This window comes from Crocodylus porosus, unplaced genomic scaffold (genome assembly GCF_001723895.1).
Source record: "Crocodylus porosus isolate Cpor-Errol unplaced genomic scaffold, CroPor_comp1, whole genome shotgun sequence".
NCBI classification, from domain to species: Eukaryota; Metazoa; Chordata; order Crocodylia; family Crocodylidae; genus Crocodylus; species Crocodylus porosus.
Genome location: NW_017728934.1, coordinates 6,440,196 through 6,468,031, shown reverse-complemented (window position 1 = coordinate 6,468,031; position 27,836 = coordinate 6,440,196). Strand labels below are relative to the sequence as shown.

Here is a 27,836-nt window from a genome sequence, read left to right as displayed (position 1 = left end):
GTGCAGGCTCCTACCCTGGGGGTGTTTAAGAGGAGGTTAGATGAACATCTTGCTGGGGTCATTTGACCCCAGTACTCTTTCCTGCCATGGCAGGGTGTCGGACTAGCTGATCTGCTCAGGTCCCTTCCGACCCTAGAAACTATGAAACTATAAGTTGCTTCTCAGCCTTTTCTTTAGCTTGGTTTATTAACTTTATCAACAAACATAGCTTCTTCCCTTTTTTTACTGAGGCCTGTTTTTTTCTGAATCCTATTAGTTGACATTTCTTTTGAAGTGTGAACACTACCAGTTAATGGTTTCTTTAGCCCCATATTCTTTTCTATATATGGGTCTTAACCTCCATGTATCTCATAGTCTTTGAAGGCCAGGTCCAAAAAAGGGTCTCTGGAATCAAGCTGACTACCAGTTATGTGCCTATACTCCCCCATGCAGTGCTACTTACTTAGCACCTGCTCTCTGCTATTGAGAGCACTGGTCACTGGGCTAGACAGATCTTTGGTCTGACCCAGGATAATATTTCTTATGTTCTTATATTTGGGGAGAGTTAAGCAAGCACCTAAGAAAGGAGATAAAAAAAATGCTTCCATGTGTGGTCAGGAGTTGTCTACAGGTAATCAACAAGAAATGCTGAACAAAGGAAGCCTGTTTGAAATCCTACCCTTCCCCGGAGCATGAGTGCTTCAAGCTGAGAACGGCAGTGTATCTGGGTCTCCAGTAAAAGCTATAGTTGTCAGGCTATCATGTAGAAGATCGACATTTCCCAGGTTCAGCTGCTATGTTAAGGCTCTTTTTGATTCACAGGTTTTGGACACCGCTGCCCAAAGTCCTGTTTTAGGTGCTTAAAGCCTTTTATTGGATCTAAGCTCAGCATGTTCCAGTAGTGAATCCTAGGCCTGCCTCATGCTCCAAGTGAGGTAGTCCTAGGGCTTAAGAGCACCCTCCTCTTGGGTCCAAAACAAACTGCTTACCTTTGTGTGCCCAAGAAGACATACCTAGGGATAAAAGAGCAGCCCAGCCTCTTGTGCCTGAATGGCTGCAACAGCTACTTCACAGCTAGCCCCCAACAGCAGACATGGGATAATCTACCACCATGAAATCTCTCTCAAGCTTTTAAAAACAGGAACTGCCAATAATAATGTTAAAGCAAGCCATTGCAATGCCAGCTAGTTTTTTGATCCATTTAAATGCCCAACTCTCTTAGACTCACTGACCATTGCCGAGCTCGGATTTGGGATGTCACAGCGATGATCCCAGAACTCATCCAGCCCTCTGATCACTACCCCTTGGTCCTCATCCATGTGGGCACTAATGACGCAGCTGGGAGCAGTTTGGGCTGTGTCATGAGAGACTACAAGGTTCTGGGAGCCAAGCTTAAGGAGACAGGAACACAGGTGGTTTTCTCATCTGTTCTTCTGGTGAGCAGACATGGACGGTGCCACAAGGCCTGCATCGGAGAGGTCAACCAGCAGCTTCAGAGCTGGTGTTACCAGGCGGGCTTTGGATTCTTTGACCATGACCCACACTTTCGCACAGGAGACATGCTAGGGAGGGACGGGCTACATCTCCCTCTGAAAGGCAAGTGTGTTTTCTCTTCCAGGTTGGCTGATCTCATACAGTGAGCTTTAAAGTAGGTTTGTCGGGGGATGGGGATGCAGAGGTACAGGAGGATACTTTGACATCAAGCGAGGCCATGTGAGCAGGAACAACTCAGTAAGTGACAAGCACACCAGGCAAGCTTGGAAATAAGAGGGCACCACGGACACCCACAGGAGGTCTCAATTGCTTCTACACAAATGCTAGAAGTATGGGGAATAAGCAGGAGGAACTCACCCTCCTGCTAGCTAGCAAAAACCCAGACCTGGTTGGGCTTACAGGAACTTGGTGGGATTCTACCCATGACTGAGCATTAGACATCAAGGGCTATAGGTTGTACAGACATGATAGTAGAGAGAAAAGGGTGGGGGAGGCGGGTGTAGTGCTCTATGTTAAAGAGCAGTACACATCCTTGATGATCAGGATGGGTTCAGAAGAGGGGAAAACTGAGGTGCTCTGGTTGAGAATGCAAGGGGGTCGTGGGGAAAGGGACTCGATAGTGGGCATCTGCTACAGATGGCCTCACCAGGACCATGAGCTGGACCTGGAATTGTCAGGTCAGCTCACGAAGGCTGTAAGGCCAAGGGATGTGGCTGTCATGGGTGACCTAAACTACCCAGACATCTGCTGGGAGGAGCAGTCAGCCAGGTCTAAACGCTCATGCAGGTTTTTAGCCTGCATACAGGACCTCCACCTAACCAAGGAGGTACATAATCCCACCAGAGGAAATGCCTTGCTGGACTTGGTCCTTGCCACAGGCAATGATCTGGTGAGGGATCTGCAGGTACCTGACTATCTAGGCATTAGTGACCATCATCTGGTGGAATTTACCATCTGGTGCAGGGTGGTGAAACAAGCAGTAAGGCAAAAAAATCCTTGACTTCAGGAGGGCCGACTTCAATGAGCTAACAAGATTAGTAAGAGAGACATTGAGGACTTGGAGTTTCAATGAGATGGGAGTCCAGGATGGGTGGTTGTTCCTGAAGATGATCCTCTGAGCTCAGAGGGAGTCAGTCCCAATGCAAACCAAAGGGGGCAAGAGTGCTAAAAAGCCCCCTTGGCTAGTAAGGCATCCAGGAGGGCATGAGGGCAAAAAAGGTGGCATACAATTTGTGGAAGCAAGGAAAAATCACCAAGGAGGATTACCCCTCTGTTGCTCATGATTGCAAGGAGGCAGTTAGGAAGGCCAAGGCAGAGATGGAACTAGGGCTGGCAACCAGAATTAAGGATAACAGAAAGTCCTTTTTCAAAGACACAGGGAGTAAGAAGGCAGCACCAGGTAACCTGGGGCCCCTACAGGACAGGCATGGCAATCTGGTGATTGCAGGAAAGGAAAAAGCTGATTTCTTCAAGGAGTTCTTTGCCTCCATATTTCTGAGCAGGGACTGGGACAAGTCCCCCACTAGGATTATGGACAGGCCCGGGAGACAAGATGCCATGCCTAGGGTCAGAGACAATTTAGTTAAGGAACGCTTGGAGGAGCTGGATGTGTATAAATCAGCAGGTCCAGATATTCTTCATCCAAGGGTACTGAGGGAATTGGCGGAGGTCATAGCAGGGCCCCTGGCATGGTTGTATGAGCGCCCATGGTGCTCTGGCCAGGTCCCAGAGGACTGGAAAAGGGCCAATGTGGTCCCCATTTACAAGAAAGGGAAAAAGGAGGACCCAGGTAACTATAGACCAGTTAGTCTTACCTCAGTCCTTGGGAAGACCTTTGAGAAGATTATCAAGGACCACATCTGCAGGGGCCCAGCATGGGAGGTAATGCTCAGGGGCAACCAACATGGGTTCACTGCGGGCAGATCCTGCCTTATTAACCTTGTTTCCTTTTCTGACCAGGTCACAAAGTCCTTGGATGTGGGCGCTGAGGTGGATGTCATCTACCTGGACTTCAAGAAAGCCTTTGACACCGTTTCTCACCCCATTCTCATAAAAAAAAAAACCAAGGCGAGTGTGGCATCGATCCCTACACAATCAAATAGGTGACAAATTAGCTTGATGGTCACACCCAGAAAGTGGTGGTGGACAGGTCATTTTTGACATGGAGGGATGTGGGCAGTTCCCCAGGGCTTGGTCTTTGAGCCTGTGCTATTCAACATCTTTATTAGTGACTTGGAGGTGGGCATGGAAAGTACACTGTCCAAATCTGCTGATGACACAAAGATGTGGGGAGAAGTGGGCACATTGGAGGGGAGGGACAGAACCTAACTAACCTTGAGAGGGTCCAGAGGAGGGCTACTCTCATGGTCAGGTTTTTAAGGAAATTAGGTTATAAACTATATGTGGGAAATACAGTAAGGGCAAGTTTTGCTGGTCACCAGGTAAAACTAAAAATTTGCAGTGAGCCATAAGGAGCAGAACAATGAGCAGCTCCCTAGAGTTACTTACCACAATGAAAGATTTTTTTCCCTTTGTTCTGCCTTCAAAAAACAAACTGTTTTCTATGTTCAAGAGTATGTGGTATCCAGCTATGGAAATGGGGATGACAGCACTGTACACAGAATTCTAAATGAAGGCAAATCATCACTTTGAGAGTGCCATTATAATCTTGTCTGTATTTATCAGCCCATATTTTGGGTATTTTTACATTCTGTTTTTGCTTGCAGCTGCACACATTGAGCAAAGAGCCCTAACCTGTGGGAATGATGACTCAAACAACACTTAAATTTAAGAACTCTGTGAAGTGTGTACAAGTAATTCACGTTCCCTCTCTTACAGATTAACACAACAGCAAATAATTTATGTGCAAATTGATTTAAGGCGCCTCACAGTTCTAAATGCATAACTTCAAGTCATCTGCCAAACGACACCTAGCTCAACCTTCCTTTTGAAATTACTTATACATTTTATACATCAAAACAAAGGGTCTACTACAGGATACAAGAACTATGATGTTAACATTGTGCCACCATGAAAAACGATCAACTCACCCACTTTTCTTTCCCTTCCCTAAATCTCTTCTTGATCCATAGCATCACTCAGCTTTCCACCCAACTTAGTCTACATAGAGGTGTGAAATAAGTTGGGACAAATCAAGTACAGATGTGACATTAGTACTACCTCTTCAGAAGTACATACACTCTGAGACTTTAGGATTGTTCCATTATGCCTAAGCAGTCTGAAGACTTTACTTCCTCTTTGGTCCATATTCCATGCATCCTATGTAACTTTAAGGTCTTTGAAGCAGGCTATTTTCTAGCATCTGCCTTAAGTTCCTGTATTCTTCCCTCCACTTATTACAGGGTGGTCACTTCTTTAGTAATTCAGTTACTGTTACTTTCTGACCAATATCCTGGAGCTAAGAACTGCCCCCCTTTTGTGTACACCTGCACTCTTGGCCCCAAGAACCAATTAAGAGGCCTGGAGGAACTTCTAGTCTAAACCTGAATCTAGATAAGTGCAGATAAGAATTGGTGAAGCCTCCAATTTTGGCCATTACCAAAATTTTCCGTGCTCATTGTCCTGCTTCTGTACAAGAGCTACAGACCTCTGTTGGGCTTGCAGACATTGTTGAAGTCTGGGCCATCCCTGGAAGAAGCTATCCTTTCACTCCTTCTAGAAGACAGTGCAGAGCAGGGCTTCTTGGTACACAAAGGCCCCACTCTGATTCTCAAACAGAGTGTTAGGTGTACAGATCCCATAAGATAAACCCAGAGATTTAAAACAGGAATTTATAGCATCAAAATTATTAGCACTATTGATCTGGTATACTCAGCAACAAAGCAATGACTCTATTCTTTTTCCATAGTCAAACACTGAGTGAATGTTAAGAGCTAGCAATTTTCAAGAGATGCCTTGAGTCTAAAAAGGTTAAGAACCATTGGATTAGTATAATCTTCACCAGGAACCTGACAAAACGAGACAGAGGCTCCTAGCAAGACAATAACTATTGACCTTTTTATTTCAATGGACTACAGCAGCTCTACATTCCCCTAAAATACTGTCCTTCCTTTACTACCACAGATGGCCCTGGAGCCAGGTACACTGAAGTGGCAGCAAGTCTCTTTAAAGCTTAGTATTAAATATTAAATATTCTCTCATTTAAGTTTACATTGCTTTATCAAGAAAAAGACAATTAAAACTTAAGTTACATGAATCTGTGTACACCATTGCCAGGCATTAGCATTATGGGCTTCCAGACAATCGCCAAGGCAGCTCTGCTGCTATGGATATGCGGAATATCCAGAACTTGAACTGATAACACATGACTTTAGTCTCTCCAGAAGTGGTCTAAAAATGAGGCTACTTTGCTAAGATAGGGAGCAGGTTATCTGCACCCTTTGCTTCCAGAAATAAAAATTCCTGAAAAGGTAAGAAAAATCCTAATGTGGTTAAAACACTGTCTGGAGAAGATGGTTTCTCTTTTTCCTCCAGAAGGGATGACTAATGGTCAAGCTTGTTTCTTCCCACTGGACACCACTGGCAATCCCAACAAATCACTCGGAGGGTATGCAAAGACTTGGTCATTACAGATGTTGCTAATGAATTTTTCTTTTTAAAAAACTCCAAACGGTTTAGAGTCTTCCTTTGATTTTAGCAAAGACGTAGTTTAAAAAGCACTTAGGAAGCTTGTACTAAAATCATTAGACGCTCTCACAGGAGAGAGTCGTCTGTACATCCCCCTTCAAGTCCGTAGCGAAATTCTTGCAAGTTTGAGACCCCATAGAAGTGGACAAAGGCAGCAGCCACCACGAGCACATGGAAGATCTGATGCGACTGGAACTGAAGGGAAAGCAAAAAAAGGTTAGACCAACAAGAAGGCAAAGAACCAACCACATGAGAGAGGCTGTCTTTTGGAGTGAACTGTCCTGATGACCCATGTATTGTAGCACCAGAGACAAAGGTTATGGGTCATGGTTTCATTTGAGGCCTCCTTGCAACAGACCCTTTGATCTCTAAGCAGGGTGATGTGGGATACTTACCTATAGCCTCCAAGGAAGAGATCTGTGAAAGAAATCTGAATAAAACTCTCCGCTCTTATTAATACCGTTTCCCCTCAGACCTTTTGGGATTTTAGGATTGTTTAGGATTTTTATGTGGACGTTGTTGTTTACTGCCTGTTTGGTGCAGTTTCATTTAGTGTTTAATTATTCCACTTGTTATTAACAATTACAGTGTTTTAAGTGTTTAGTGTGCACTCAATAAACTAGTTGTTTGTCTAAGGTCAATTCTCTTATTTATTTAATACATGCGGTGATTAGATACACTTCAGGCAAAGAACCACCCCACCTTTCAGAGGGTTAGCTGACAGAGCTGCTGTTTGCATGGGCTCAAATAATTAGAGATTAAACTGACAATCAACCCCCAACAGCTCAAACCATTACTGACAGGGTAATTTGTGCAGAAGGGAAATGGCCCTCCTCAAATGGATTCTCCTATAATCTCTAATATTGGGCTACTTCACTCTCTTACTAGAGATAACACTGGGATACTAAAAAATTTCTCCACCACCACAAGCAGAACTAGACAATGAAATTTTAACTGAGGGAAGTATCAGCTGCCTTCTAGGTGGGACTGGGTGTGACAGTTCAGTCCATCCCCCAAACAAGCAGCTGGGGTCAACAGGAAGGAAGCCACCAGATTTTAGTTTCCATCCATACACAAGCCATGGCCAAGATCTAAACAAATTACAATTACCATACTGACAGAGGAGCCCAAATGGCTTAAGGCTGCAGGGCCACTGGATAGGAAAGAGGAACAGGCCTGACAAAGGGCATTTATACCCAAAAGCTTGCAAAGAAAAATTTTTCCAAACTATTTGAGTTGGTCTAATAAAAGATATCAGATTTATCCAAAGAATCTGCCTATGCCCTTAGACCAACACAGCTACAACCTATACCCAGGTAACCCCCAGGGCATTTACGGCCCCCCAGATGAAACCAAAAGGGACATTACTACTGCACATGAACTCCCCATGGCAACTGGGGCAAAGGAAAGAAAGACTCCAGCTTCAAAGTGAATAAAGCAAAGGGACTAATGGGAAGTGGGACTGGAAAATTTTGCATTCATAATGGCATTGGTTGTTGACCCCTGGACCATACAAATCCCCAAAACCAAATGCTGCAGGGTGACTGAAGTAGGTAGGCAGCCCTGCAAGTTGGCCCTGTACTTGAGTGACAGTTGGATTAATCTGTTTTCTCTCCCCTCACCTCCTCCTCTGCTGTTTACCTCTACCCCCTGCCCAGCAAGAACACACCCTTGAACAATCCCATCCTTCACCATGCGCTCCAAAGGAGTTGGTGTCACAGAACGTGGAGTTTCTTGTCCGAATAGAGCTCCAAGGCAGGACTTTATGGTCTAGTCTCACCTCTCCTGACTATCGCTCTACTGGCTTGATACAACGAGGGTCTTTTCAGGGCATTAAGGGTTTTCTTGGTACAATGTTGGATAGAGGAAAAACTTTCTAGCAGGCCAGCTGGAACAGCCTGCTCCTTGGTAGTGACTGCTGCCCAGCTGTTTGTTGTACCTTTGGCTGACAGCAAGTTATCTTCCAGTACATGCCAATACCACTTCCCACAGACAGAAGGCACCCTGCAGTCTAAGAGGGCCATAGCTCCCACAATGACATAGCCACAACCTCTTTCTGTGACTGAACAAAAGCACCAAGCAGCTCCAACCCTTATTTACCTACCTTGTCTACTTCCCAGGCAGATCCTAGGATTCAGAGACTAACTCTCCTCCCACCAAGCCCGTGGCTGAAATTTCCAGTGCTCTCCTTTGACTGACTCATCTCATTGTTTATGCATCTCTCATGTTCCCTTTACCTGTCTCACTCTGCTCACAAGCTAGTCTGCCTCTTGGGCCCTTCCACATATTCTGGTGAAATCTGTACTTACCCAGATGTCAAATTTGCCAGGAAAGAAGCGCTCTGGAATGCGGGCAGCATACAGCCCTGCTCCAGTGATGTACATCACGGCCATGAGGAAGAACCAGCCCATCTGGCCCACGGTGGTTGCTTTTACAAACCCTTCTGCTATGGTGAAGTGCATGGTAGGCACAACGCCACTGAGCCCCAGCCCCAAAAACACTCCTGGGGAGACAAGAGACACATGGAAAATACTCAGTCTTTGGTCAAAATAGAGCCAGAGGGAACATGGCCCCAAGTCTGCCACACTACTCCCAGGACCATCAAATACAAGGTTCCTGCACCCAAGCTCAGTGTGGGGAGAGCTGCTAGAAGTAGCCATCTCTGCCCTGTCACCATACCTCAAAGCTGTTCTAGGAAAGGCCCCCTTCTGGGTGAGCCAATATATCAGAGCCAGTGCACCAGCATAAGGACCTGGGTAGATCATGTAGATCTTACTGCCCACCCCTTCCTTCCCAGTACAGACTATAAAAGATGAAATTTCAGTGTGGGCACCTGTCTACCAAGAACCTAGACTAAGCTTGGACTTCTCATAAATCTGCCAATAGTCAAATGGGAACTACTTTGGAAAATATTGAAATATGATATGAAATCAAAAACCATTACTTTCGGTGTTCTAGTCCCACCTCTGTCCAATCCACAATTCACTGAGCCACCCATTGAATATTCTTCTGCATGGAAAATACTCTGCTGCTAGAGCTGACAGAATGCACCTCACACCTAAATGCAGGCAGCAGACTTCATCCATTCACAGTTCTGAGAAATAGCTTTTTTCCAGATGAAGACTTCCATTCCCAAGACCAAATGGGGACTTCTTTTAATATTTCAGCCTAGTCCTGTCAGCTAATTTTAAATTATGCAAAGAGAAAACCTCCCATACGTCTCATTCAGGACTGCAGGCAGTTCACAGGCCAGTTTGTGGGTAGTAGCATAGCCTATTACCATACAATGGTGGGGACATGTTGTACCCTGTGGCTTCCCACCTCAGCCCCAACTGGTGCTCCCTTCCCTGGCACCACTGAGGCCTCCACCCAGACAGAGCCCCTGGAACCAGGCTTGGGGGCTGCCTGGCACAGCTGCCAGCAACTGGTAATGGGAGCAAGGTTACCCCCACTGTGGGGTATGCTCCTTAGTGAGGTTCCTGGAGTCCCAGGTAACTGAGCTCCAGGCCCAGGTAGGCAGACTCCGTGCCATCAGGGCCCATGAGCAGGAGATTGATAACTACTAGTCAGGCTCTTCTTGTGAAGAATAAAGAAGAGAAGAAGATAGAGGAGAAGGTGGCCAACAAGAAGGCTGGCTGAAAAGACCCACCTGGAGCTACCTGGAAGATGGCAGGTCTCAGGCTCCAGAACATGCAGGGCTAGGGCTGCCCCTCCCCTGGCACTGCACAACAGGTATGCTCCCCTCACCACGCATAAGGAGGCTCCAATGGAGACACTGGAGGAGGAGGCAGGTAGTCAGAGAACTGTCACCCCCAAGAGGAGACGCAGGGTGGTGGTGGGGGACTCCCTCCTGCGGGGCACTGCAGGACCCATCTGCCATCTGGACCCCATGGGCCTGAGAGGTCTGCTGCCTCCCTGGGGCCCACATCCAGGATGTTGTGGAGAGAATCCCTAGGCTTGTCTGGCCCTTCGACCACTTCCCATGCTCCTTGTCCACATGGGCACAAATGACATGGCTAGGAGTAATCCGCACTAGGTCATGAGCGACTACCGGGCTCAAGAGGTCAGGGGCGCAGGTAGTCTTTTCCTCTGTGCTCCTGGTTGCGGGCCATGGACCTAAGAGGAAAGGATGTGTCGAAGTGAGCTGACTCCAGCGGTGGTGCTACCAAGAGGGCTTTGGTTTCTTTGACCACACTGCAAAGGACTGCTGGGAAGGGATGGCATCCACCTCTTTCAGAGGGGTAGGTCCCTATTCTCAGCCAGAATGGCTGATCTTCTAGATAAGGCTTTAAACTAAGATCACCAGGGGACAGGGAAACACTGACTGGAGCATGCCCAGGGACTGGCACACAAGAAAGCTCTGAAGCTGGGGACACTAGGAAAGCCACTCTTGCAAGAGCTGAGGGAATGGTTCTCCCTCAGCGTGACAGGAAATCAAGGGTCTCAGTTGTAGGACTCAGATGCCTGTACACTAATGCCAGGAGCATGGGGAACAAACAGGAGGAGCTAGCCCTCCTACTCTCCAGTGAGCATTATAATCTAGTAAGGATTATGGAGACCTGGTGGGACTCCTCAAATGACTGGAGCATAGCCATAGAGGGCTACACCCTGCACAGAGGAGACAGAGTAGGGAAGAAAGTGGAGGTGTAGCTCTATGTGAAGGAGCAATACACTACCTTGGAGGCCAACATCAGCTCCTAAGAAGAGCGACCCAAAACCATCTGGTTTGAACTTCAGAGGGAGGGGAAGGGCACGGTGAGACTGACCTAACTGTAGGTGCATACTACAGACCACTAAACCAGGGGGAGAAGCTTTATCTGGAGTTCTCTCAAGAACTGGCAGAGGCCACACGTGCACGGGACACGGTCGTCATGGGCAACTTCAATTACCCAGACATCTCTTGGGAGCACCACTCAGCTAAGTCAGATTGTTGTGCTTGGGGGAGGTCCCTGAAGACTGGAAGTGGGCCAATGTTGTGCCAATCTTCAAGAAGGGGAGGAGAGAGGACCTGGGCAACTAGCCTATTAGCCTAACTTCTATCCCAAGGAAAATCTTGGAAAAATTAATCAAGGAGTCTGTGTGTGATACACTTGCAGAAAGTAGGATTCTGAACGATAGCCAGCATGACTTTGTTGTGGGCAGGTCTTGGATTACCAATCTCATCTCCTTCTACGACAAGTAACTTGCCACCTGGATAAGAGAGAGGAGGTCGACACTGTATACCTAAGACTTCCAAAAGGACTTTGATCCTATTCTCACGGGAAAATTGGAGGATTGTGGGCTTAACTGCTTGACAGTTATGTGGGTAAGAAGCTGGTTGCAGGGTAGGACCCAGAGAGTTCTCCTGAATGGATCTGTATTGTCCTGGTGAGAAGTGGCCAGCAGCGTCCCTCAGGGGTCTGTGCTCAGTCCAGTACTTTTCAACATCTTTATCAATGATTTGGATGTGGGCGTGAAGAACTATCTGGCCAAGTTCGTGGGCGATGCCAAGTTAAGGGGAAGCGTGGTCATGCTTGAAAATAGGCTACAGATATAGGCAGGTCTAGACAGGCTAGCAAGTTGGGCAGATCGGAACCAAATGAAATTCAACACTCAGAAGTGTAAAGTGCTCCATCTGGGGAAGAACAATCCCAAACATACTTCCAGGATCAGTGGTGCCAAACTGACTAACACTATGACTGAAAGGGACCGAGGAGTAATAATAGACTATAGTATGAACATGAGCCATCAGTTTGATGCTGTAGCCAGCAGGGCAAACAATACTCTGGCGATGCATCTCAAGCAAAACCAAGGAAGTGGTTCTTCCACTTTACTCAGCATTGGTGAGACCGCAGCTGGAGTACTGCGTCCAGTTCTGAGTGCTGCACTTTAACAAGGATGTGGAAAAGCTTGAGACAGCCCAGAGAAGAGCCACCCGTATGATCAGAGACTTGCAAGCCAAGCCATATGAGGAAAGGTTGAGGGACTTGGGTCTCTTCAGCCTAAAAAAGAGAAGGCTGAGAGAGAACTTGGTACCATCTTACTGCTATATCAGGGAAATGCATCAAGGGCTCAGCAAACAACTGTTCACCAGGGCACCCTTGGAGAAAACCAGGAGTAATAGCTACAAACCTCTGGAAGACCGTTCCAGGCTTAACACTAAGAAAAGCTTCTTCACAGTTAGGACTGTGGAATAAACTCCTTTCAGAGATGGTGCAATCACCTACCCTGGAAATCTTCAAGAGGAAACTGGACGGTCACCTCACTGGGATCATCTGACCCCAGTTGTCTTTCCTACCTAGTGCAGAGGGGGCTGGACCCAATGATCTTGCAAGGTCCTTTCCAGCCCCTTACAATCTATGAATCTATGAACACTTTGTAGTGGGGACCTTAAGAACAACAGCTCAAATGATTTGACAGGTAAGTTGTACCTAGAGAAGTTCAGCAGAATTAACTTTGGTTCAGCGGAATGAACTCAATTTTTGACCTGTGCAGATTAAGCTAATCATTACCAGCCAGGCAGCTTGCCCTTAAAATTGCCAACTGCTGCTGGGGTGTGGAACCTGGACGAAGAGGAATTAAAACAGAGAAGTCAATACAATGAGTATAAATGAGCAACAGACAAGTAGTGAAAGAACTCAAGCTCTCACAGAAATGGGATCTGGGGGCCAGGGATGAGCTATTCCATTTCAGGATAGTTCTGAAGCATTCCCAATCTTGTCATTCTGTCTATCCTCTGTAACACTGCACTGCGCAGCTCAGGAGTAAAGGGGCACCAATATATCGGTTGCATATTGGGTTAGCAGCAACAAAAGAAAAATCAACATTATCGTCCGTCAGCTTTTTTTGGCCTGTGTAGCCAATAATGTCACCGATAAATGTTGTGTGCATGCATGCAGCCAGAAATGCAACCAGGCAGCCTGGAGAGCAGCACCCAGCCTGTAAGTCAGGTGGGGAGGCAAATTGAGGCCCTCACAGTGAGGCAGGAGTGGGGCAGGGGCAGGCGCTGCCCAGCCAGGGTGGTAAATGCAACCCCAAGGCAGGACAAAACCATGGGCAGCTCATGGGAGGGGGGATGGGGGGGAGAGGAAGGCAGCTCCCCTCCACTGCGTGCACCCCCAAGGGAGGCACATGCCCCCTGGATTTGTGCACAGGGCAAGGGTGGGCTACGAGAGGGTAGGACGAATTCTGGGGTGGCTATAGCCCTCCAAATGCCCCCCTGCTCAGGGCGCTCCACTCTGCTGCCTTTTTCTTGGGAGGCCTGGAGTGGCTGTGCATGGGAGAGGCAGCAGAGCAGAGTGCCCCAAGCAAGGGTGATGACAGGGGGAGGCTAAAATTCACTTCAACCCCACTGTAGCCACTCCTTCCAGCACTGCTATTGCCCAGCCCACACAGCTGAGCCTGCACCACCCCTGCCCACCACACCCCAGCCCCCACCAAGAAGAGGTCAGTGCACCCCATGACCCTGAGCCCACAAACAGTCTGTCCTTGCCCCACACACAAATCTGGGGGGGAGGGAAGGGTGCATGCCCCCCATGCCTCCCCTAGGGGTTCACACAGCAGTGGGGAGCCACCCATGACTCTGTTCTGCTCCCCACCCTAGGATCACATTCACTACCCTGACTGGGCAGCACCTACCCCTGCCCCACTCCCTCCCTCACTGTGTGACCTCAATCTGTCCCACCCCCCACCCCACGTCCCTCATACACTTATCAGCTGGACTCAGCTCTCCACATTGCCAGGCTGCGTTTCTGTAAATCAGCTATTGGATCAGAATCGGCCGATATGGCTGGTTAATAATCGGCTATTGGTACTGGCCAAGAAAATCTTTATCAGTGCGCCCCTACTCAGGAGCATCTCTCTCCAGATTTCAAACAGAACAGCAGTGACAGAATTTGTATTTCATGGGCATCAGGCCACAGATACACAATCCCCTCCTCTAATCCAGCCTCAGGGGGTTGCATATTATACTGTGTTTTAATGGACAATGGAAAAGGACAGAGTCACAGCAAGAGAGTGAAAGAACCCTGCCCAGTCCTGTTATTGGTTTCCAACATAACAACTGCATGGAAGCAGGCTGCACGAATGCCAGTCTGATAAGCATGTTGGGTCAGGAGCACCACACTGGGACACTGCAACCTGCGCAACAAAAGCAGTTCAACTGAGATGTAGTGGGTACAAATGACTGCAGCCAGCAGCTCTAAGCCCTGCAGTAGCCCCACAGACAAAGCAAGACAGCAGCTGACTAAGTATAAATGTACTCAAACATGGGCATGGCATGGGTACACACGCCAAAGTGAGCTGCTCCTCTGTAACTGAGCTCCAGTTTTTGGCTGCCAAACCACTGCACAGAGAAAGGAGTTCCCTGTTATAGCAGCCTCTATGGCTTTCCAACTAGCACTTACAGGTCTGCTATTTTAAAATCAGGCTACCTACTTTTTCCACAGTGGTGGAAACCAAGGCAGCAGCCTCCTGGACTTGGGCCTAGCAGGCAGCCTGTGCTTGACATCAGAGGGATTCAAAACCCATAGCATAAGAGGAGAAAAAGCTTCAGTGCCTTTCACTCCCCATCCCCTCCCCAGCCTGTACCTCACACCTCTCCACTTAGTCTGCTCTCCAGCTCCCAGGGACCACTGCTGGTCCTGCAACATTACTGCCAGCTACAGCTTGGGTTCTGGCAGGTCTGCACCTATGCAGCAATCACCACACCCATGGCTGCTTTCAATGCCAGGGCTCACCTCATGCTTCTCAAAGGAGACAGTGTTGTACAGATTTCCACCATGCACCCACTATAAAGTATGCTTCAGGCACAGAGAGTCTGAACTCAGGCAGTGGGAAAGCAGAGGTGGCTTCAGGCTAGTTGCATTCCCAGTCCAACATGGCTCAGCACCTTCCTCTGTTTCTCAGTTCATCCCAGTTCTCATTAACAGGTCTAATAGGAGCAGTGTTCTCCAGCCAAAGGCAGGAAACAAGTCCCCTGCAGGACATAGCTGGCAAGGGCTGCCCTGGGGGCAGCAGGGGCATATGCTCTTCACCTCTCTGGTGTTCCTTCCTCCTATGGGTTGAGAGTTTTGTCCTTGGTGGAACAAGGGGTCGGTTCTGGAAAAGTATCACCACTACACACAGCAACCTGAGCCGACGAGCTCCTGCTACCCAGAGGCAATAGTTGACTAAGTGCAGAAGCCTCATGTGGGGAAGGAGGAGGGTTGAGGAAAAGGCACTGCAGGTTCTGTGATGGGAAAAGTTGTCTTTGACTTCAAATGGAAGCAGGGATGGGCTCAGTGATTGCAGCTGGTCTGAGAATGTAGAATTCCTGACTTATTAGGGAAAGAGGATGGTGATGGAACAAAGTCAGCGAGTTCAGAGAGATTCTAGTATCAATGGTTATAGCAACCCTTCCTCACCTAGAATACCACTAGCAGCCAGATGGCAGGCTTCTTCCAGCATGCCAGTTCCCAGCAGCACTTGCACATGCTGTGTGAAAGGTCTGTCTACCTAGATTTTACTTATTAACAATAATTTTCTCTGCCCAATGCTGTACCGCAATGCAATATGCACAGCTGGAGGCTAGATGCATTGGAAGATATAGAAGTCTGCACTCCCAGAGAGCCAGTGGAGTCCACTGGTGTACAGAAACTTGCCTTTATGCATATATACATTATATCTTGTCTGTGGCTCCCACAAGCACCCTATGCTGCATTTAACCAGGCAAGGTCCCCATCTTCCAAATGGTGGATAAGACCCAGAGAGTGCACAGCAAAGCAAGGAAGCAAACCCCAATCCTACTCAAATGCCTTAGCTACAAATACTTCTTTCAGGCAGAAGATGGAGAGTTTGTGGAGCTACCATCTGTTGCAGAGATGTAGAGACATAAGCCCCATGTCCCTCCAGGTCACTAAAAAGCCAGGATCCCCATATGTGAGCCCTGTGGCACACAGCAGAACGAAGGGCTTTCCTACCTGCTCTTGTCTGCCTGTGTTTGGGCGTTGCAAACCGGTCCCACTGGGCAACAATGATTGCAGAAATGCCAAGGACGCAGACAATAGAGAGGTAGATGAGTCGAGGCTGCGGTGAGCAGTAGAATGAATAATATAACCATGGGACAAAACTACCCATGATCAGCAGTGCTATTCCGGAATAATCCAATCTAGAAAGCAGCCACAGAGAGAAAAAGCCGCAGGTCAGTTTGGAGATGTGTCCCACTCCTGCATCTTCACCCTCCCATGCTCATGTCTTCCACCCCCATGTCATAGCAACTTCAAGTGACTTTCCATGTGCAGAGAGATTTCACTGTTTCATACATATATGTAATACAGCTGGTTAAGAGCTGTTCAGATTGTCTGTATGAGTGCAGCTGGGAGGAACTGGGGCAATACACTGGACAGGATTATGTTCACACGCTCAGGAAGCATCTGGTGAGAAGCCTGTGACAGTAGGTCTGGGAATCCAAGTTTGAAGCTTGTATGGATACAAGTTAAATTCAAATTGTTTGCAAAGGATGAAAAGCGATTTCCTGGACTTCACAAATGTTGAGGTAGGTATGAACTGAGCAAGTAGAGCAGGGTGTTACAAGTATTAGGCCTCGTCTGCCTGAGAAGTTATTGGAACTTCCATTCCAAAGTGTTTTAAACCAGTGGTTATCAACATATTTTTACCAGGACCCATTTGTAAACATCAGTGGCCAGTTCTGACCCAGTACTCTTCACTCCTGATCCACTGTCCCCTGCCCCCAGTGTGTGGAGCAGGGCATATGTGGGACATAGAGGGCTCCTCACAGGCTTAAACTCTGCCAGCCTGCAAGGGAAAAGCCACACTTTCCCATGTTTTTCTTCTTTAAAGGAGAATCCATTTTTAAAGTTTGTTCACAACCCTTTTATATATTCTTGCGACCCACTTTTGGGTCATGACCTATGGGTTGCGAAATGCTGCTTTAAACCTACATAACCAGAAATCACGTTACCATTAAAAAATAAGCCTATTTCTGGGGTGAGTAGCACCAGCAGTTTGGGAGCCCATCCCCAAGTACAGCAGAGCCCACTATATAGAAGCAGGCCCGGGGAGCCATAGCATGCATACAAAGCAGACTGGACAGGATATGACACCAAACAGCACTCAGGCCGGTTAAAGCCCTTGTTCTGTTCGCTATGTGAACAAGGCCTTAAACCGAAAGCCTTGCTAACAGTGCAGTTCTGGTGATAGCTTGTCTCTTGGCGGTGCTCAAAATATTGCTAATAAAGCTGACAGAGAACCAAGGTTCCCAGTTTACCAGATTTTTTTTTTTTCATTTGGTTTGGATTGAAACCAATTTTATTTTCAAAACATCCAACAAACTGGAAGCTCCCTGGTATTGGGGCTGCTCAGGAACAGAAATTCTTGTGAGCTTCCCTGTGAACATTGAAATTCACTCAGAAGTTGCTGGGGGATCTCAGGGTCCCCAGGCTCAAGCCTATCTGCCAACCACATCTAACCCCAAGCCAGGCATTCTTCACCTCTCTGCACCCCCCCTCCAGGAACAAACACACAGGAGCCCAGTTAAAGATCCCCTAGAGCCCTGCACTGAATTCGATTCTGTTGAAACCTAAACATTTTGGCTATCACAGTTTAGGTTCAGTTAACTTGTCATTTTCAACCAAACTTAGCTAGGCTAAGTTATGAAAGAAAGGCTGCCACACAAGGTAAAAGCATCTGCTACCGAACACAATTTTGCAGCAGTTTTACTTCAATCAACTCACTTTGAAAACGTCCGGGAAACCTTTTCCGAATGACAGTAGACAGTGTGGAAAAGCCAGGAGAAGCTGAGGCATAGCACTGCTCCAAGGAAGAACATTCCAAACACCACTTTCTCCTGCAGAGGGGCCATGAAGTACATGTTGGGCCTCAGCATGGTCAGAATCCCCAGGAAGAGGAACAACACAAAACCTGTAGTCAACACACCAAATGGTCAATCAGCAGCTGGGAGGCGGAAAGCAAGCCAATGGGGACCGCTTACATCATCTACCCACAGGAGCACATTAAACGTCATATCTGGAAAGTAAGAATAAGCTGCAGAAGTGAGTGGTTGTTTCTAAACTGACCTGGGTAGGGGGGATTAGGGGCAGCAGGAGTCAGCAACTCTAAACAAAAGAACACAGCACCAGAGAACTGCTCAGAGCAGCAAGTCATTGCAGCCAGGGAGAGCACTACTGGGCCCTGCACCCATTTCTGTAAACAGGGAAGCTCGCTGTCTGCCAAGGGAATGAAAATAGCAGCATCTGACTCTCCTGAATCTTCCTAAGAGAAGAGCAATAGGGCAAGGGGGCAGTAGGGGAGCTGCTGAACTATCAACTAGCATTTTAGAGCAGATGTTCCTTGGCCATTCTGCTCTTTGGATGGGGGAAATGGGGTCAGGTAAAGTCTAAGCTGTCTGCCCCAGAGCAGGGGTGTCAAAGATAAGGCTACAAGCTGCATCTGGCCTGCACAGCCACATCATCTGGCTCATAGTGCTGGCCCTAAATCTCAGCTGACCCACACACCACACAGCGCATTCTGGATCAGCCCTATGCATAAGGCCCAGGAAAAGTACCGCATGTGGCACCTGATTTGGAACCTGTGATGCACATGGAAGCCACCTAGAGCCAGTCCAGGAGTCCCCCTGCATGCCGGATCCAGAGCTGGCAGCATCCACTCTAGAACCGCGCTGCATGCAGAACCTGCTCTGGCTGATCCAGGATGTGAGCTTCATGCAGCATGGGTCCTAGAGTGGGCACCATGTGTGGTACAGTCCCAGACCAGCCAGAATGGACACTGGATCCAGCATATAAGGGTGCGGGTGCTCATGCCAAGCAGGCATGACACATGGCTCATCCTGGAACAACCAGAGGGGGCACTGTGGGCGGTGCAGTCCTGGAGCAGGCAGCACCAGCACTGGATCCAGCATGTGGGCCACAGATTGGTCCTGTGCCACTCATCTGGCCCATGGGGCCAGATTAGTTTGACATCCCTGTCCTAGAGACTTTAGCAACACTATCAGCTTGTGGAACTCAAGATTACATGTCCTAGAAGAGCAGCTGCCACTTGACAATTAGGCTGGTCATTTAGACCATCACCACTCAGTCCCTGGCAACAATGGACTCTGGCTTTTCCAAGGCACGGCCCCCCTGGAGGCCTTGAAGAATGGCCTATAGCATGGAGACCTTCCTGAATGGCTCTCAGGAACTGACCGTCTGAGAGGATGCCAGGCTGCCCCAGATCTTGGATCAGGGTGGCCAGTGGGAAACATGGTTGTTTTGAGACATTTCATTATACCTAGAGAGTGTGCTTCCCTCCCTTGAAAAGAAACTGCTAATTTGACCTTCATTAAACAGCCTGGGTACACTGATCAGCACTTGGCTGGATAGCAGGTGCAAGACCTGGCCTCTGCCCAAATTCCCTTAAGGCCCCTGGTTTCCACAGTCTTTCAGGAAAAGTAGGCACTTTACTGGTTCTGCACGCTCCTAACTCCAAATACCAGCTAGGGCAAAAGGGCTGAGAAGAGGCAAGGAATGCAGTGTGGATAGGAACAGTGAAGTAGGAGACTGACACCCAGTCCTCAGCCTCAGGTTAAGACTGAAGTGAGCAACAGCTTGCCTGGCAGGTGAGGTGGCAGTAACAATTATCAGACTACGCTCTTTGAGGGCAAGGTCCCCTCTTCCAGTCTGCCCAGCACTAAACACTGGAGAAGAAATCCTGCCACCTGACCAGGACTCTGGCTGTTCCAGACTTCTGGTCAAGCAGCTTGTGTCCACCAGAGTGCTATAGGGGAGCATGGACAAAAATCTCAGCTCCCCCCAAGGGTAAGAGCCCTCTGGTCCTTATCACATTATTAATAGCTAATTCTCATGACAGACAGGTCACTCACCCACAGGTAACAAACCTGGCTGCAGTGATAGCAACTTAATCCCTAGAGGTGAACCAAGCTATTTCTTCCAGTATCGCCACAGAAGCTAAACCTGTTTGCTCTGGATGAAGGAGAAGCTGCCTCCACACTCAAAAGATTAGGCCATGAAACTCTGACCTGTCAAAGTTCATTCCAAACACAGCCTTTGTGTGAGGCAAAAGTTCTGGGAATCTCATAATCAGGCCAAGACCATGCAACTGTGAGAGTGGTGGGAGGCTCTTAGATAAGTAAAGGACCTAGTAACTCAGTACCTCCCTTATTTTCAGTGCTTGGGTGCGGATAAAGAGAAAATTCTCCTCTGTTTTCAATGGGACCTGAAACTGCAGTCACCTTCACGGAGATCAGTTAATCCTAGGTGTTCTGCTTGGCAGGCTTACCACAGACTTTGAATATGGAAGTGTGGAAGTGTCTTCACATGAACTAATGGGAATCCACCAAAATCAGTTCCCCTTGCAGGCAGAAGTGTTACTGCCTTGTCAGCTCTGCCCCAGGGGTGCATATGCAGTGACCAAGTCCAGTGAGCAATCTGACACAACAGACCCAGGAGCATTTATGCATGTGCTTGGGAGGGGAGGGATGGAGGTGCTTTAATTAGAGGGGGGCACTTTAATTAGTGCCAAGAGCAGCTCTAATTAAAGTGCTCAGAGCATCACATATATCAGTGTCCCCATGCTAAAAAATGGCAGCAGTGACGCTTTAAATAAAGCTCATATAAGCTTCAGTTAAAGCACTCCCGCTGCCATTTTTCAGCATGGGAACACTGATGCATATGATGCTGGAGTCTGCTGGAGTGTGGTAATTATCAGGCTCCAGCAGACTCAATTAACTGAGTCTGCCCTGACACGTTGTGAGCTGGAGCAGCCTTGCTGCATGTGTAGGTGCCACAGGAGTCCAAGATTAAAACAGTGGTTACAGCTCCCTGAGGAACAGGAAACAACCCTAACCCAAGCGTACACATGCACTCCTCAGGCTGAGGCAGTGACCATAACAAGATTTCATGGGCTCCCTCTAGTCTCTCATTAGGTAGGACTCTGCCAGAGCTGTTTTTGTTCTTTTCAAGGATAAAAAGAGGGAGGAGGTTACCATAGTTGAATACATAGGTGAAAACAGACAGAGCCAGAAGGCGTTGTATGCCCTCAGGGGAGGACCCTCGCTTTTTGACATGGTCCAGGGCAGAGTGGTATAAGTGGTACCACAAAAATATCCATCATCCCTAGAACTAGTGCTCGCCTTTAGTCACCTAGTAAGTGCGTCCAGATGTTGCCCGTCTCTGTGTGTATTCGAAAGATGCTCTTGAAGCAGGCTCTGAAGGACGGCATGGGGGGTCTGTGTCCATGCAGGAGGTAATCATTATCCTTCAGCCAGTCTGGGAGCACATCATAGGGAATCACCCTCCAGCGCCCTTCCCACACCTGCAATATACCAACCCACACAGGTAGTTATCCAACTGGCAACCTCGGCATGGCGTGGCTGCCCCTCCCTCCTGTAGGCTTAGGACCACATTCATGGCACTCATCATCGTGGCTTCTTGGCATCTGAAGTTATAAATTATAGCCAAAACCAGCAAATCCCTTCTCTATGAAGGTAGTGCTGGAACAGCCCTTCTAACTCTCCTCTGGGGATATGGGATTAGCAACAAGTTTAACTGCTGCAAAATTACTTTTCAAAAAACCCAAAGCTGAGCAAGGTCAGTGGAGTAGAGAGCAATCCCTACATATCAGTTCTGTGAGATTAGAGGCAATCTGTACTCTCAGAATTTGGGCCTTTTACACCATAAGAAGCTATGCTACTAGCTAGGGCATGACCTACACAGGAACTGCTATGAAGAGCATTCTGACATATCAGCAGAAAGAGAACGCAAGTTGGAAGTTATATTGGGAGATCACTATGGCCCTATTTCTAGGCAACAGGGCTTTTATAGTGCTCATAGTCACTGCACTAGCTCTTCACAGCTGGAGAGCAGGGCTTCAAAATCCCATTGACACTGAACTCCTGGTTAATCCCAAAAAAGCATGCGAGCAGAGCAGTTATGTAGAAAGCCAGCACCCTTGTACCCCAGGGTCTATAATTAACAGAGGCTGGCTGAGGTAGCCTAGGGACAAGGCATCACACAGCACCTGATACTTCCAGGCACAGCCAAGCCATCCCAGTTGTACACCCACAGATGGGTGTATAACAGATGGGTCCATTTGCATTCTCCGAACTGTATGTGGAGTTAATGCTGGATCTAGGGCATTGGCAGAAACTGGAAAAAAACTGCAATCCATAGTTGCCATGATTCACTTACCACATTACTCACTGTTGACAGCTCTTGGTTCAGGCCACCTGCCTGTGCTAGAGTGGCAGTCCAAGCAGTTGATTTTACAGCCACCCAGATCCATGGCGTTCTACTAACAGGGAAGATTAGCCACATTGCAGCCCCAGGCCCAGAACCAGCATAATGCCTCAGACTTAGTGGGTGCACAGAACAGTGGCCCAGAGCCCATGACAGTGGGCCCTCTCCACTGTCCTCCCAAAGTGGAGCCTTTAGAGTTGCTATGAGACAACTATACCTTATATACAAACTCCTCCATCTTTTCCATGGCATGATGAGCCTGTAGAGGCAGAGTTAGTACACGAACTTCCTCTTCTTCTTCTTCTTGGGTCACCGTGCATGGTGGGTCATCAGCCTAAAGGGACAGATGGCATCACAGTGTCACTGAAACCACAGCACAGACAGGAAGGACTGATAAGGCACAAAGAACTCTGAAGACTGCAGAAGTACTCCAACTATGAGATGTTAGGACTTTCAGACTATACAGAGGCAGCATACCTTCTAAGAGACCTTGGACAAACTGTTACCATCTTAAACATCCCAGGCAGTCTAAACCCAGATTTATTCTTAAAGCAAGGATTACAGTGAAGGATATTCCTTCTTACAGCCTGAAACAGCCACTCAAGTTTCAAAGGAGGTAAGGCCAGGGAATAGGATTGTCTCCACTGCCTCCCAGCCAGAGCAGAAGTGCTAAAGAATGGAAGCAGCGCATTTTCAATCCTCCTCTACCACAGAGAGACTGTTGTGAGCAATCTGCCTTTACAGGCTCCGATTGTTGTTCCCTTCCTTCCCATTATGAACAGGATTTTACAGAGGATCCCTAGCCTCAAGGACCACAAAGCAGTGAATGAACAAACTTGCTTGTTACAGATTGTTAAGGGCACTCAATTCACTTGCAGGCAGAACTGTCAGCAGGCACACATGATGTATCCCGGCTGACACTATCATGCAAACAGGAGACTGGCAGCCCATAGGCAGCAATCTGCTAGGAACTCTTTGCTCACAGCAGGTTGAAGTCTATACAACAAAATAAGAGTTTCAGGCTAGGCACTCTGAAATCACTTTGATCGCCACAAAGTAGGTGCAAATCACCACCATTTGGATTTCTAAGCATTTAACATCTACTTTGCAGTGGTATAATGTGTTCAGAGCCTTAGACAACACAGTGTATTGCAGGGAACCCAAACCACACACCCTTCCAAACTCCAGCCTCCAAGCTGCTAATGAGATAATAGGCTAATTTCTGGGTTAATCCACAAGGACAGTGTTGAGAGACTAAGAAACCTGGAATGTATCCAGTTGTAACTCTGATGAGTGCAGGGGCACATTTCATTAAGATGCTCTGCTCATCTTCAGCAACAGTGGTCAGTTGTGAAGCAAGTTATAGGAAGAAATAGTTGTAGAATGGGTTTGGTGTGCAGACTTCTCACTGCTGCCCAGACACCAGGGGCCTGGGTACACATTGGTGGACTGTGGCTTACATTGGCTGAACTGGAAGGTCCCTGGTCCCCTTTCTCTTCCAGCAGTGGTCCCAGCTCAGCCAGCTCCAGATGACCTCTTTCACGGTTACTGTTGGAGAGTCCATTTCCTTGGTTGGTTGCTGATGCTTTCCGGGATGACATCTGGTCAACAAACAAATCCTGATGAACTTCAACTTGCGTAAAGGCTGAGACTTTGCAGCAGGTCACCTCTGCTTCCTTGGAAATTCAAACTAGGAACAAAAGCAATACAAGTAACTTTGCACACCTGTCCTTTTCCAAGTCCCACAGTGCAGTGCAGTCCCTCCCACCCTGCATTATCATGTGGCAGCCTGAGGTTTGTGAAGTACACGATCCAGAGAGCCTGAACAGAATTCAAGGAGTGCAATATGCAATTTGAACCCCCAACTCAGAATCTTCTTCTCACTGGCCTTAAACTTCTCTGTTGCTTTGCTAACAGAAAGCTCCTAAAGAATTTGACCTCCCAGAGGAAGCAAGTCCAAGACAACAGCCAAAAACCTGTGGCCTACAGGGCCACTAGATCTCAAAAGGAGAAAGTCTCAGCAGAAGGATCTCAAAGGGGAAAAGCTTTTCAGTCACTGTAATATTAAAATGAGTACATGAGCAAGGAAGAATTCACAAAGTTTGGGTATACCCACAGAAAACCTGCATTCATAAACACAATGATGAGCATGTTACCTACACACTGAAGCTTTTACTGGGAATCTAAGGGCCATCTTGGAGCAGAAAAGTGAGAACCCGTGCTCTGAAGGGGGGAGACAGGGACTACTTCCTAAGTACGCAAGGAAAACCTGCAGGCAGAAATGTTAAGCAAGGGCAACGCAGACCACACAGTTTAAACAGAAAGTCTCATCATTATGCACTAAGACCACTGCAAGGTTAGGGGAGCAAATCCCATAAACCAGCAATTACAACAGCAAATGCAAGCAAGGGCCCTGGCTCTGCCCTCAGAAGCCTTGGTGACTTCCAGCAAGTCACTCATGGAATAGATAAACAAGTTAGTGACTTACAAGGGAGTGGGACTTATTATACATCAGCTGCTTCATGGCAACCATCTGAGTGCACGTTCTTACTCTGAAGCAAGTGAAAATTAAATAGCATTATCTTAATCTCCCATTTCGTTGAGGGCTAGTTACTGTGATTTAGTTCCTATTTATCACAGAGAAAGCACATGCACATGGGCAGGTAGGCAGCTGATGCATGGTTAAGTCCCTACCTCTTTTTAACTCACTGTAATTTATTTTTTGTCCACCCTTAATCCCTCAGAGAACATATTTCCTCAAGTACTCAGACTGCAAGGTGAGAGGGCTGGCACCACTACAGTGTCTGTGCAGCTGAGAAAAAGCTTGGCTACAGAAATGCTGAGCAAAACTGGATAGTCCGGACACTTTGCCCTTACCCGAGTTACAAGTAGGCACAGAGTCACATGACACAATTAGCATGGTTTGGCATAACCAGCCCTTTCTGCTCAGCTGAGGCTTCCAAGCAGGGTGCTCAGGACCTAGTACAGGTTTCCTTCACTTTATGCAGGTTCTGTATGTGCAAATTCACTCTTATGCAATGACCCTTTTTACACCAAAAAATTTGTTAGATGAAAGGTAAATTCACTCGTATGCGATCAGTGTGGTGGAAGCCCACAGTCAGCTGCTTTGTGCGGTGTACTGTGGGAATGACACGCACCAAAATATACTCTCCTGTGTCGATCTGTAGTCTTCACTCGTTGTCTGCAACACGTATTTCTGTAGTTGCCATCCCTGTTATGGTAGCATTCACCCTCTGCTTGTGTGTACTGTCTGCTGTAGGTGAGTATCAAAATTGCCTTGTAAAAGTGGTAAAAATGGTCTGGGGCTCAGTACAGTTGAGGTCTTGGAACATATCCCTATTTGTTACATTGTAAAGTGCGGCCCCTTTATGCAAATTCGAGTTATGCACAGTTTTCCAGGAACGCATGTACAGCATAAAGGGAGGGAAACCTGTACCACCAGTTGAGGCTTGTTATCTACCACAGGATGCACTCAAAGAAACTTTGAGTTCAGGTTATGCTTTATGGATATTCAACCCTCATTCGTACAAGCCATCTTCACAGATCTATGCGTACCTCATATTGCTTCCCTACCCCCATGGGGAAGAAATATTTACCCTCTCCTGCAAAGCCTTAGTTTATTCTTTGTCACCTTTTTGCAGAGGCATAACAGGGCAGCAGTGCATGGAGGCTGTCAGTGCCACATCCACAGCTGTTATTCTTCTAGCACTTGGGGATGCTGCCCCAGTCACCCCACCTTAGTTAAGTTTACGGTCTTCCAGGAACCTATAAGCTGCTGGTGGCAGCATGGCATTACCTCCACACCGCCGTAAGAGCTATAATTATCTTAGAGCTGGTTCTTGCATCAAGCAAAGTCCCTAAAAGCAGATATTTAAAAAACCCCAGAACACCCTGGAGAGCAGGCCTGATTCATTACTGGTGTTTGTGGGCATTACTGAAAATCAGACAGATCATGCCAGTGGTGATTCTGATCCTACATTTGCTTTTACCCTTTGTGCAGTACTCTGCAGACTAAGAACAGTTGACAAGTGACAGTGTGAAGTCCTGCAAACCCCAGTTAATGTAACCTTGCCCCATAACAACACTCCTATGGCCTGCAGAAGGTAGACATCCTTTTTTTTAAAGCCTAAAATATTGAAATGGATCAAAATCCCAAAAGAAGAGAAAGATCAAACCAGTGACAGGAGCCTCCAAGTGCTACAGTACACAGTGTAAAATGACTGGCTTGCACATTAATTTTACTCATTCCACCATGGGCAAATCATTCATTTACATGGGTGAAAAAGACATTATTTTTTCCCCATCAGGGCACAAGCTTGACAAGTTTTTATCAGCTCAAGCACAAAACACTTTCCTTGATAGTTTCACAATGTAATTGTTGGACAGAGTGAACAGAAGGACGATTTTACAGCCCTTTTCTATAAAGCAGGCAGAAATCATATGAAATGTCAAACTGTAAATCATCGGCTGCAAAGATCCTATGCCAGTCAGCCATCAGCAGATCACAGGAAACCTCTGCTGTAACCTCAACCAGTCCACAGCTCTGAGGGTGGGACAAGCTGCTTCCTGAAAGGCTTGTGGTGGGGGCTGCAGCTCCTGGTCCAACTGCAGTCACACAAGTAAGAAGCAGGGGCAGACACCGTGTTTAAAGAATGGAAGAGCGGGGGCCGCAGAACCTGCCCCCAGCCAGGCCCAGGAAGCTCAACTCTCCTGCTGTGCAACGCACTCAGAAGTGCCCCTCTCATTTTCCTATTTAAACAGCTGCAGTAATTCAATTAGAGCAAGTGGAGACTACAGCAGATTAGGGAAAAACAACAGCTAAATTTACAGCTCTTATGCCCCAAAGCCTGCGAGTGACCTCCTCTTTCCCTGTGCCGGGCTGTGCTGCCTCAGCTCTCACGACCGCAGGCAGGCGGCCAGCCCAGGCCGAGGCAGCCCCGAAGGCTCAGCCGGGGCGCGGGCCCTCGCCAAGCCGTGATGCTGGTGGCGGGGCATGAGGCGGCATCGCGCCGTGCCCAAAGACGCGGGGCGGCGGGCGGGACCCGAGTAGGGCCGGGCACGACGCCAGCTCGCGGGAAGGCTGGACGTGAAGCGCCGGGGAGCGGCGGAGCTGTGCGGGCTCCAGGCGGGGCGGGGGGGGCTGCGGGCGCCGCGCACCTCGCTCCCTACCTCAGTAACCGGGAACCAGGGCGGCGAGAGAGTGCGGGCTCCGGCGCAGGGACCGCCCCCGCACCCACCGTACAAGGGGACCGACCGCCCCGCACTCACCGGCCGCTACATCCCGAGCAGGGGCAGCTGCAGCAGCGGCGGCTCCAACCAGCGGCACCGGAACCGACACGACTTCCGCCCCGTGCCACGTGACTCGGGGCAGCGGCACTTCCGGTGGAGGAGGGGAAGGGGGGGTGAGGCCTTCCGAGGCTGCGGACGGTCCTGCTTGGGCCTCCTGGCCGCTATTGGATAACAGTG

At 48.1% G+C, this 27,836-nt stretch overlaps 1 protein-coding gene across 3 annotated transcripts; it reads right to left on the bottom strand.

Moving 5' to 3' along the window:
• Positions 1-5,462: 5,462 nt before the first annotated feature.
• ADIPOR1 (adiponectin receptor 1) lies at positions 5,463-27,746 on the bottom strand. 3 transcript variants are annotated; one of them, XM_019546404.1, is made up of 8 exons: positions 27,639-27,746; positions 23,810-24,039; positions 22,567-22,683; positions 21,255-21,426; positions 17,832-18,018; positions 16,059-16,246; positions 8,430-8,623; positions 6,187-6,315 (listed from the first exon to the last, which is right to left on the bottom strand). In XM_019546404.1, the coding sequence occupies exons 2-8, from the start codon at positions 23,948-23,950 to the stop codon at positions 6,187-6,189; spliced, it is 1,128 nt and encodes a 375-aa protein (XP_019401949.1). In that variant the 5' UTR covers positions 23,951-24,039; positions 27,639-27,746. The 3 variants fall into 3 exon arrangements, with proteins under 3 accessions (XP_019401950.1, XP_019401949.1, XP_019401951.1); XM_019546405.1 differs by lacking the exon at positions 27,639-27,746 and having other exon boundaries at positions 5,463-6,315; positions 23,810-23,950; XM_019546406.1 differs by lacking the exons at positions 23,810-24,039; positions 27,639-27,746 and adding an exon at positions 22,314-22,404 and having other exon boundaries at positions 22,567-22,681.
• Positions 27,747-27,836: the final 90 nt, after the last annotated feature.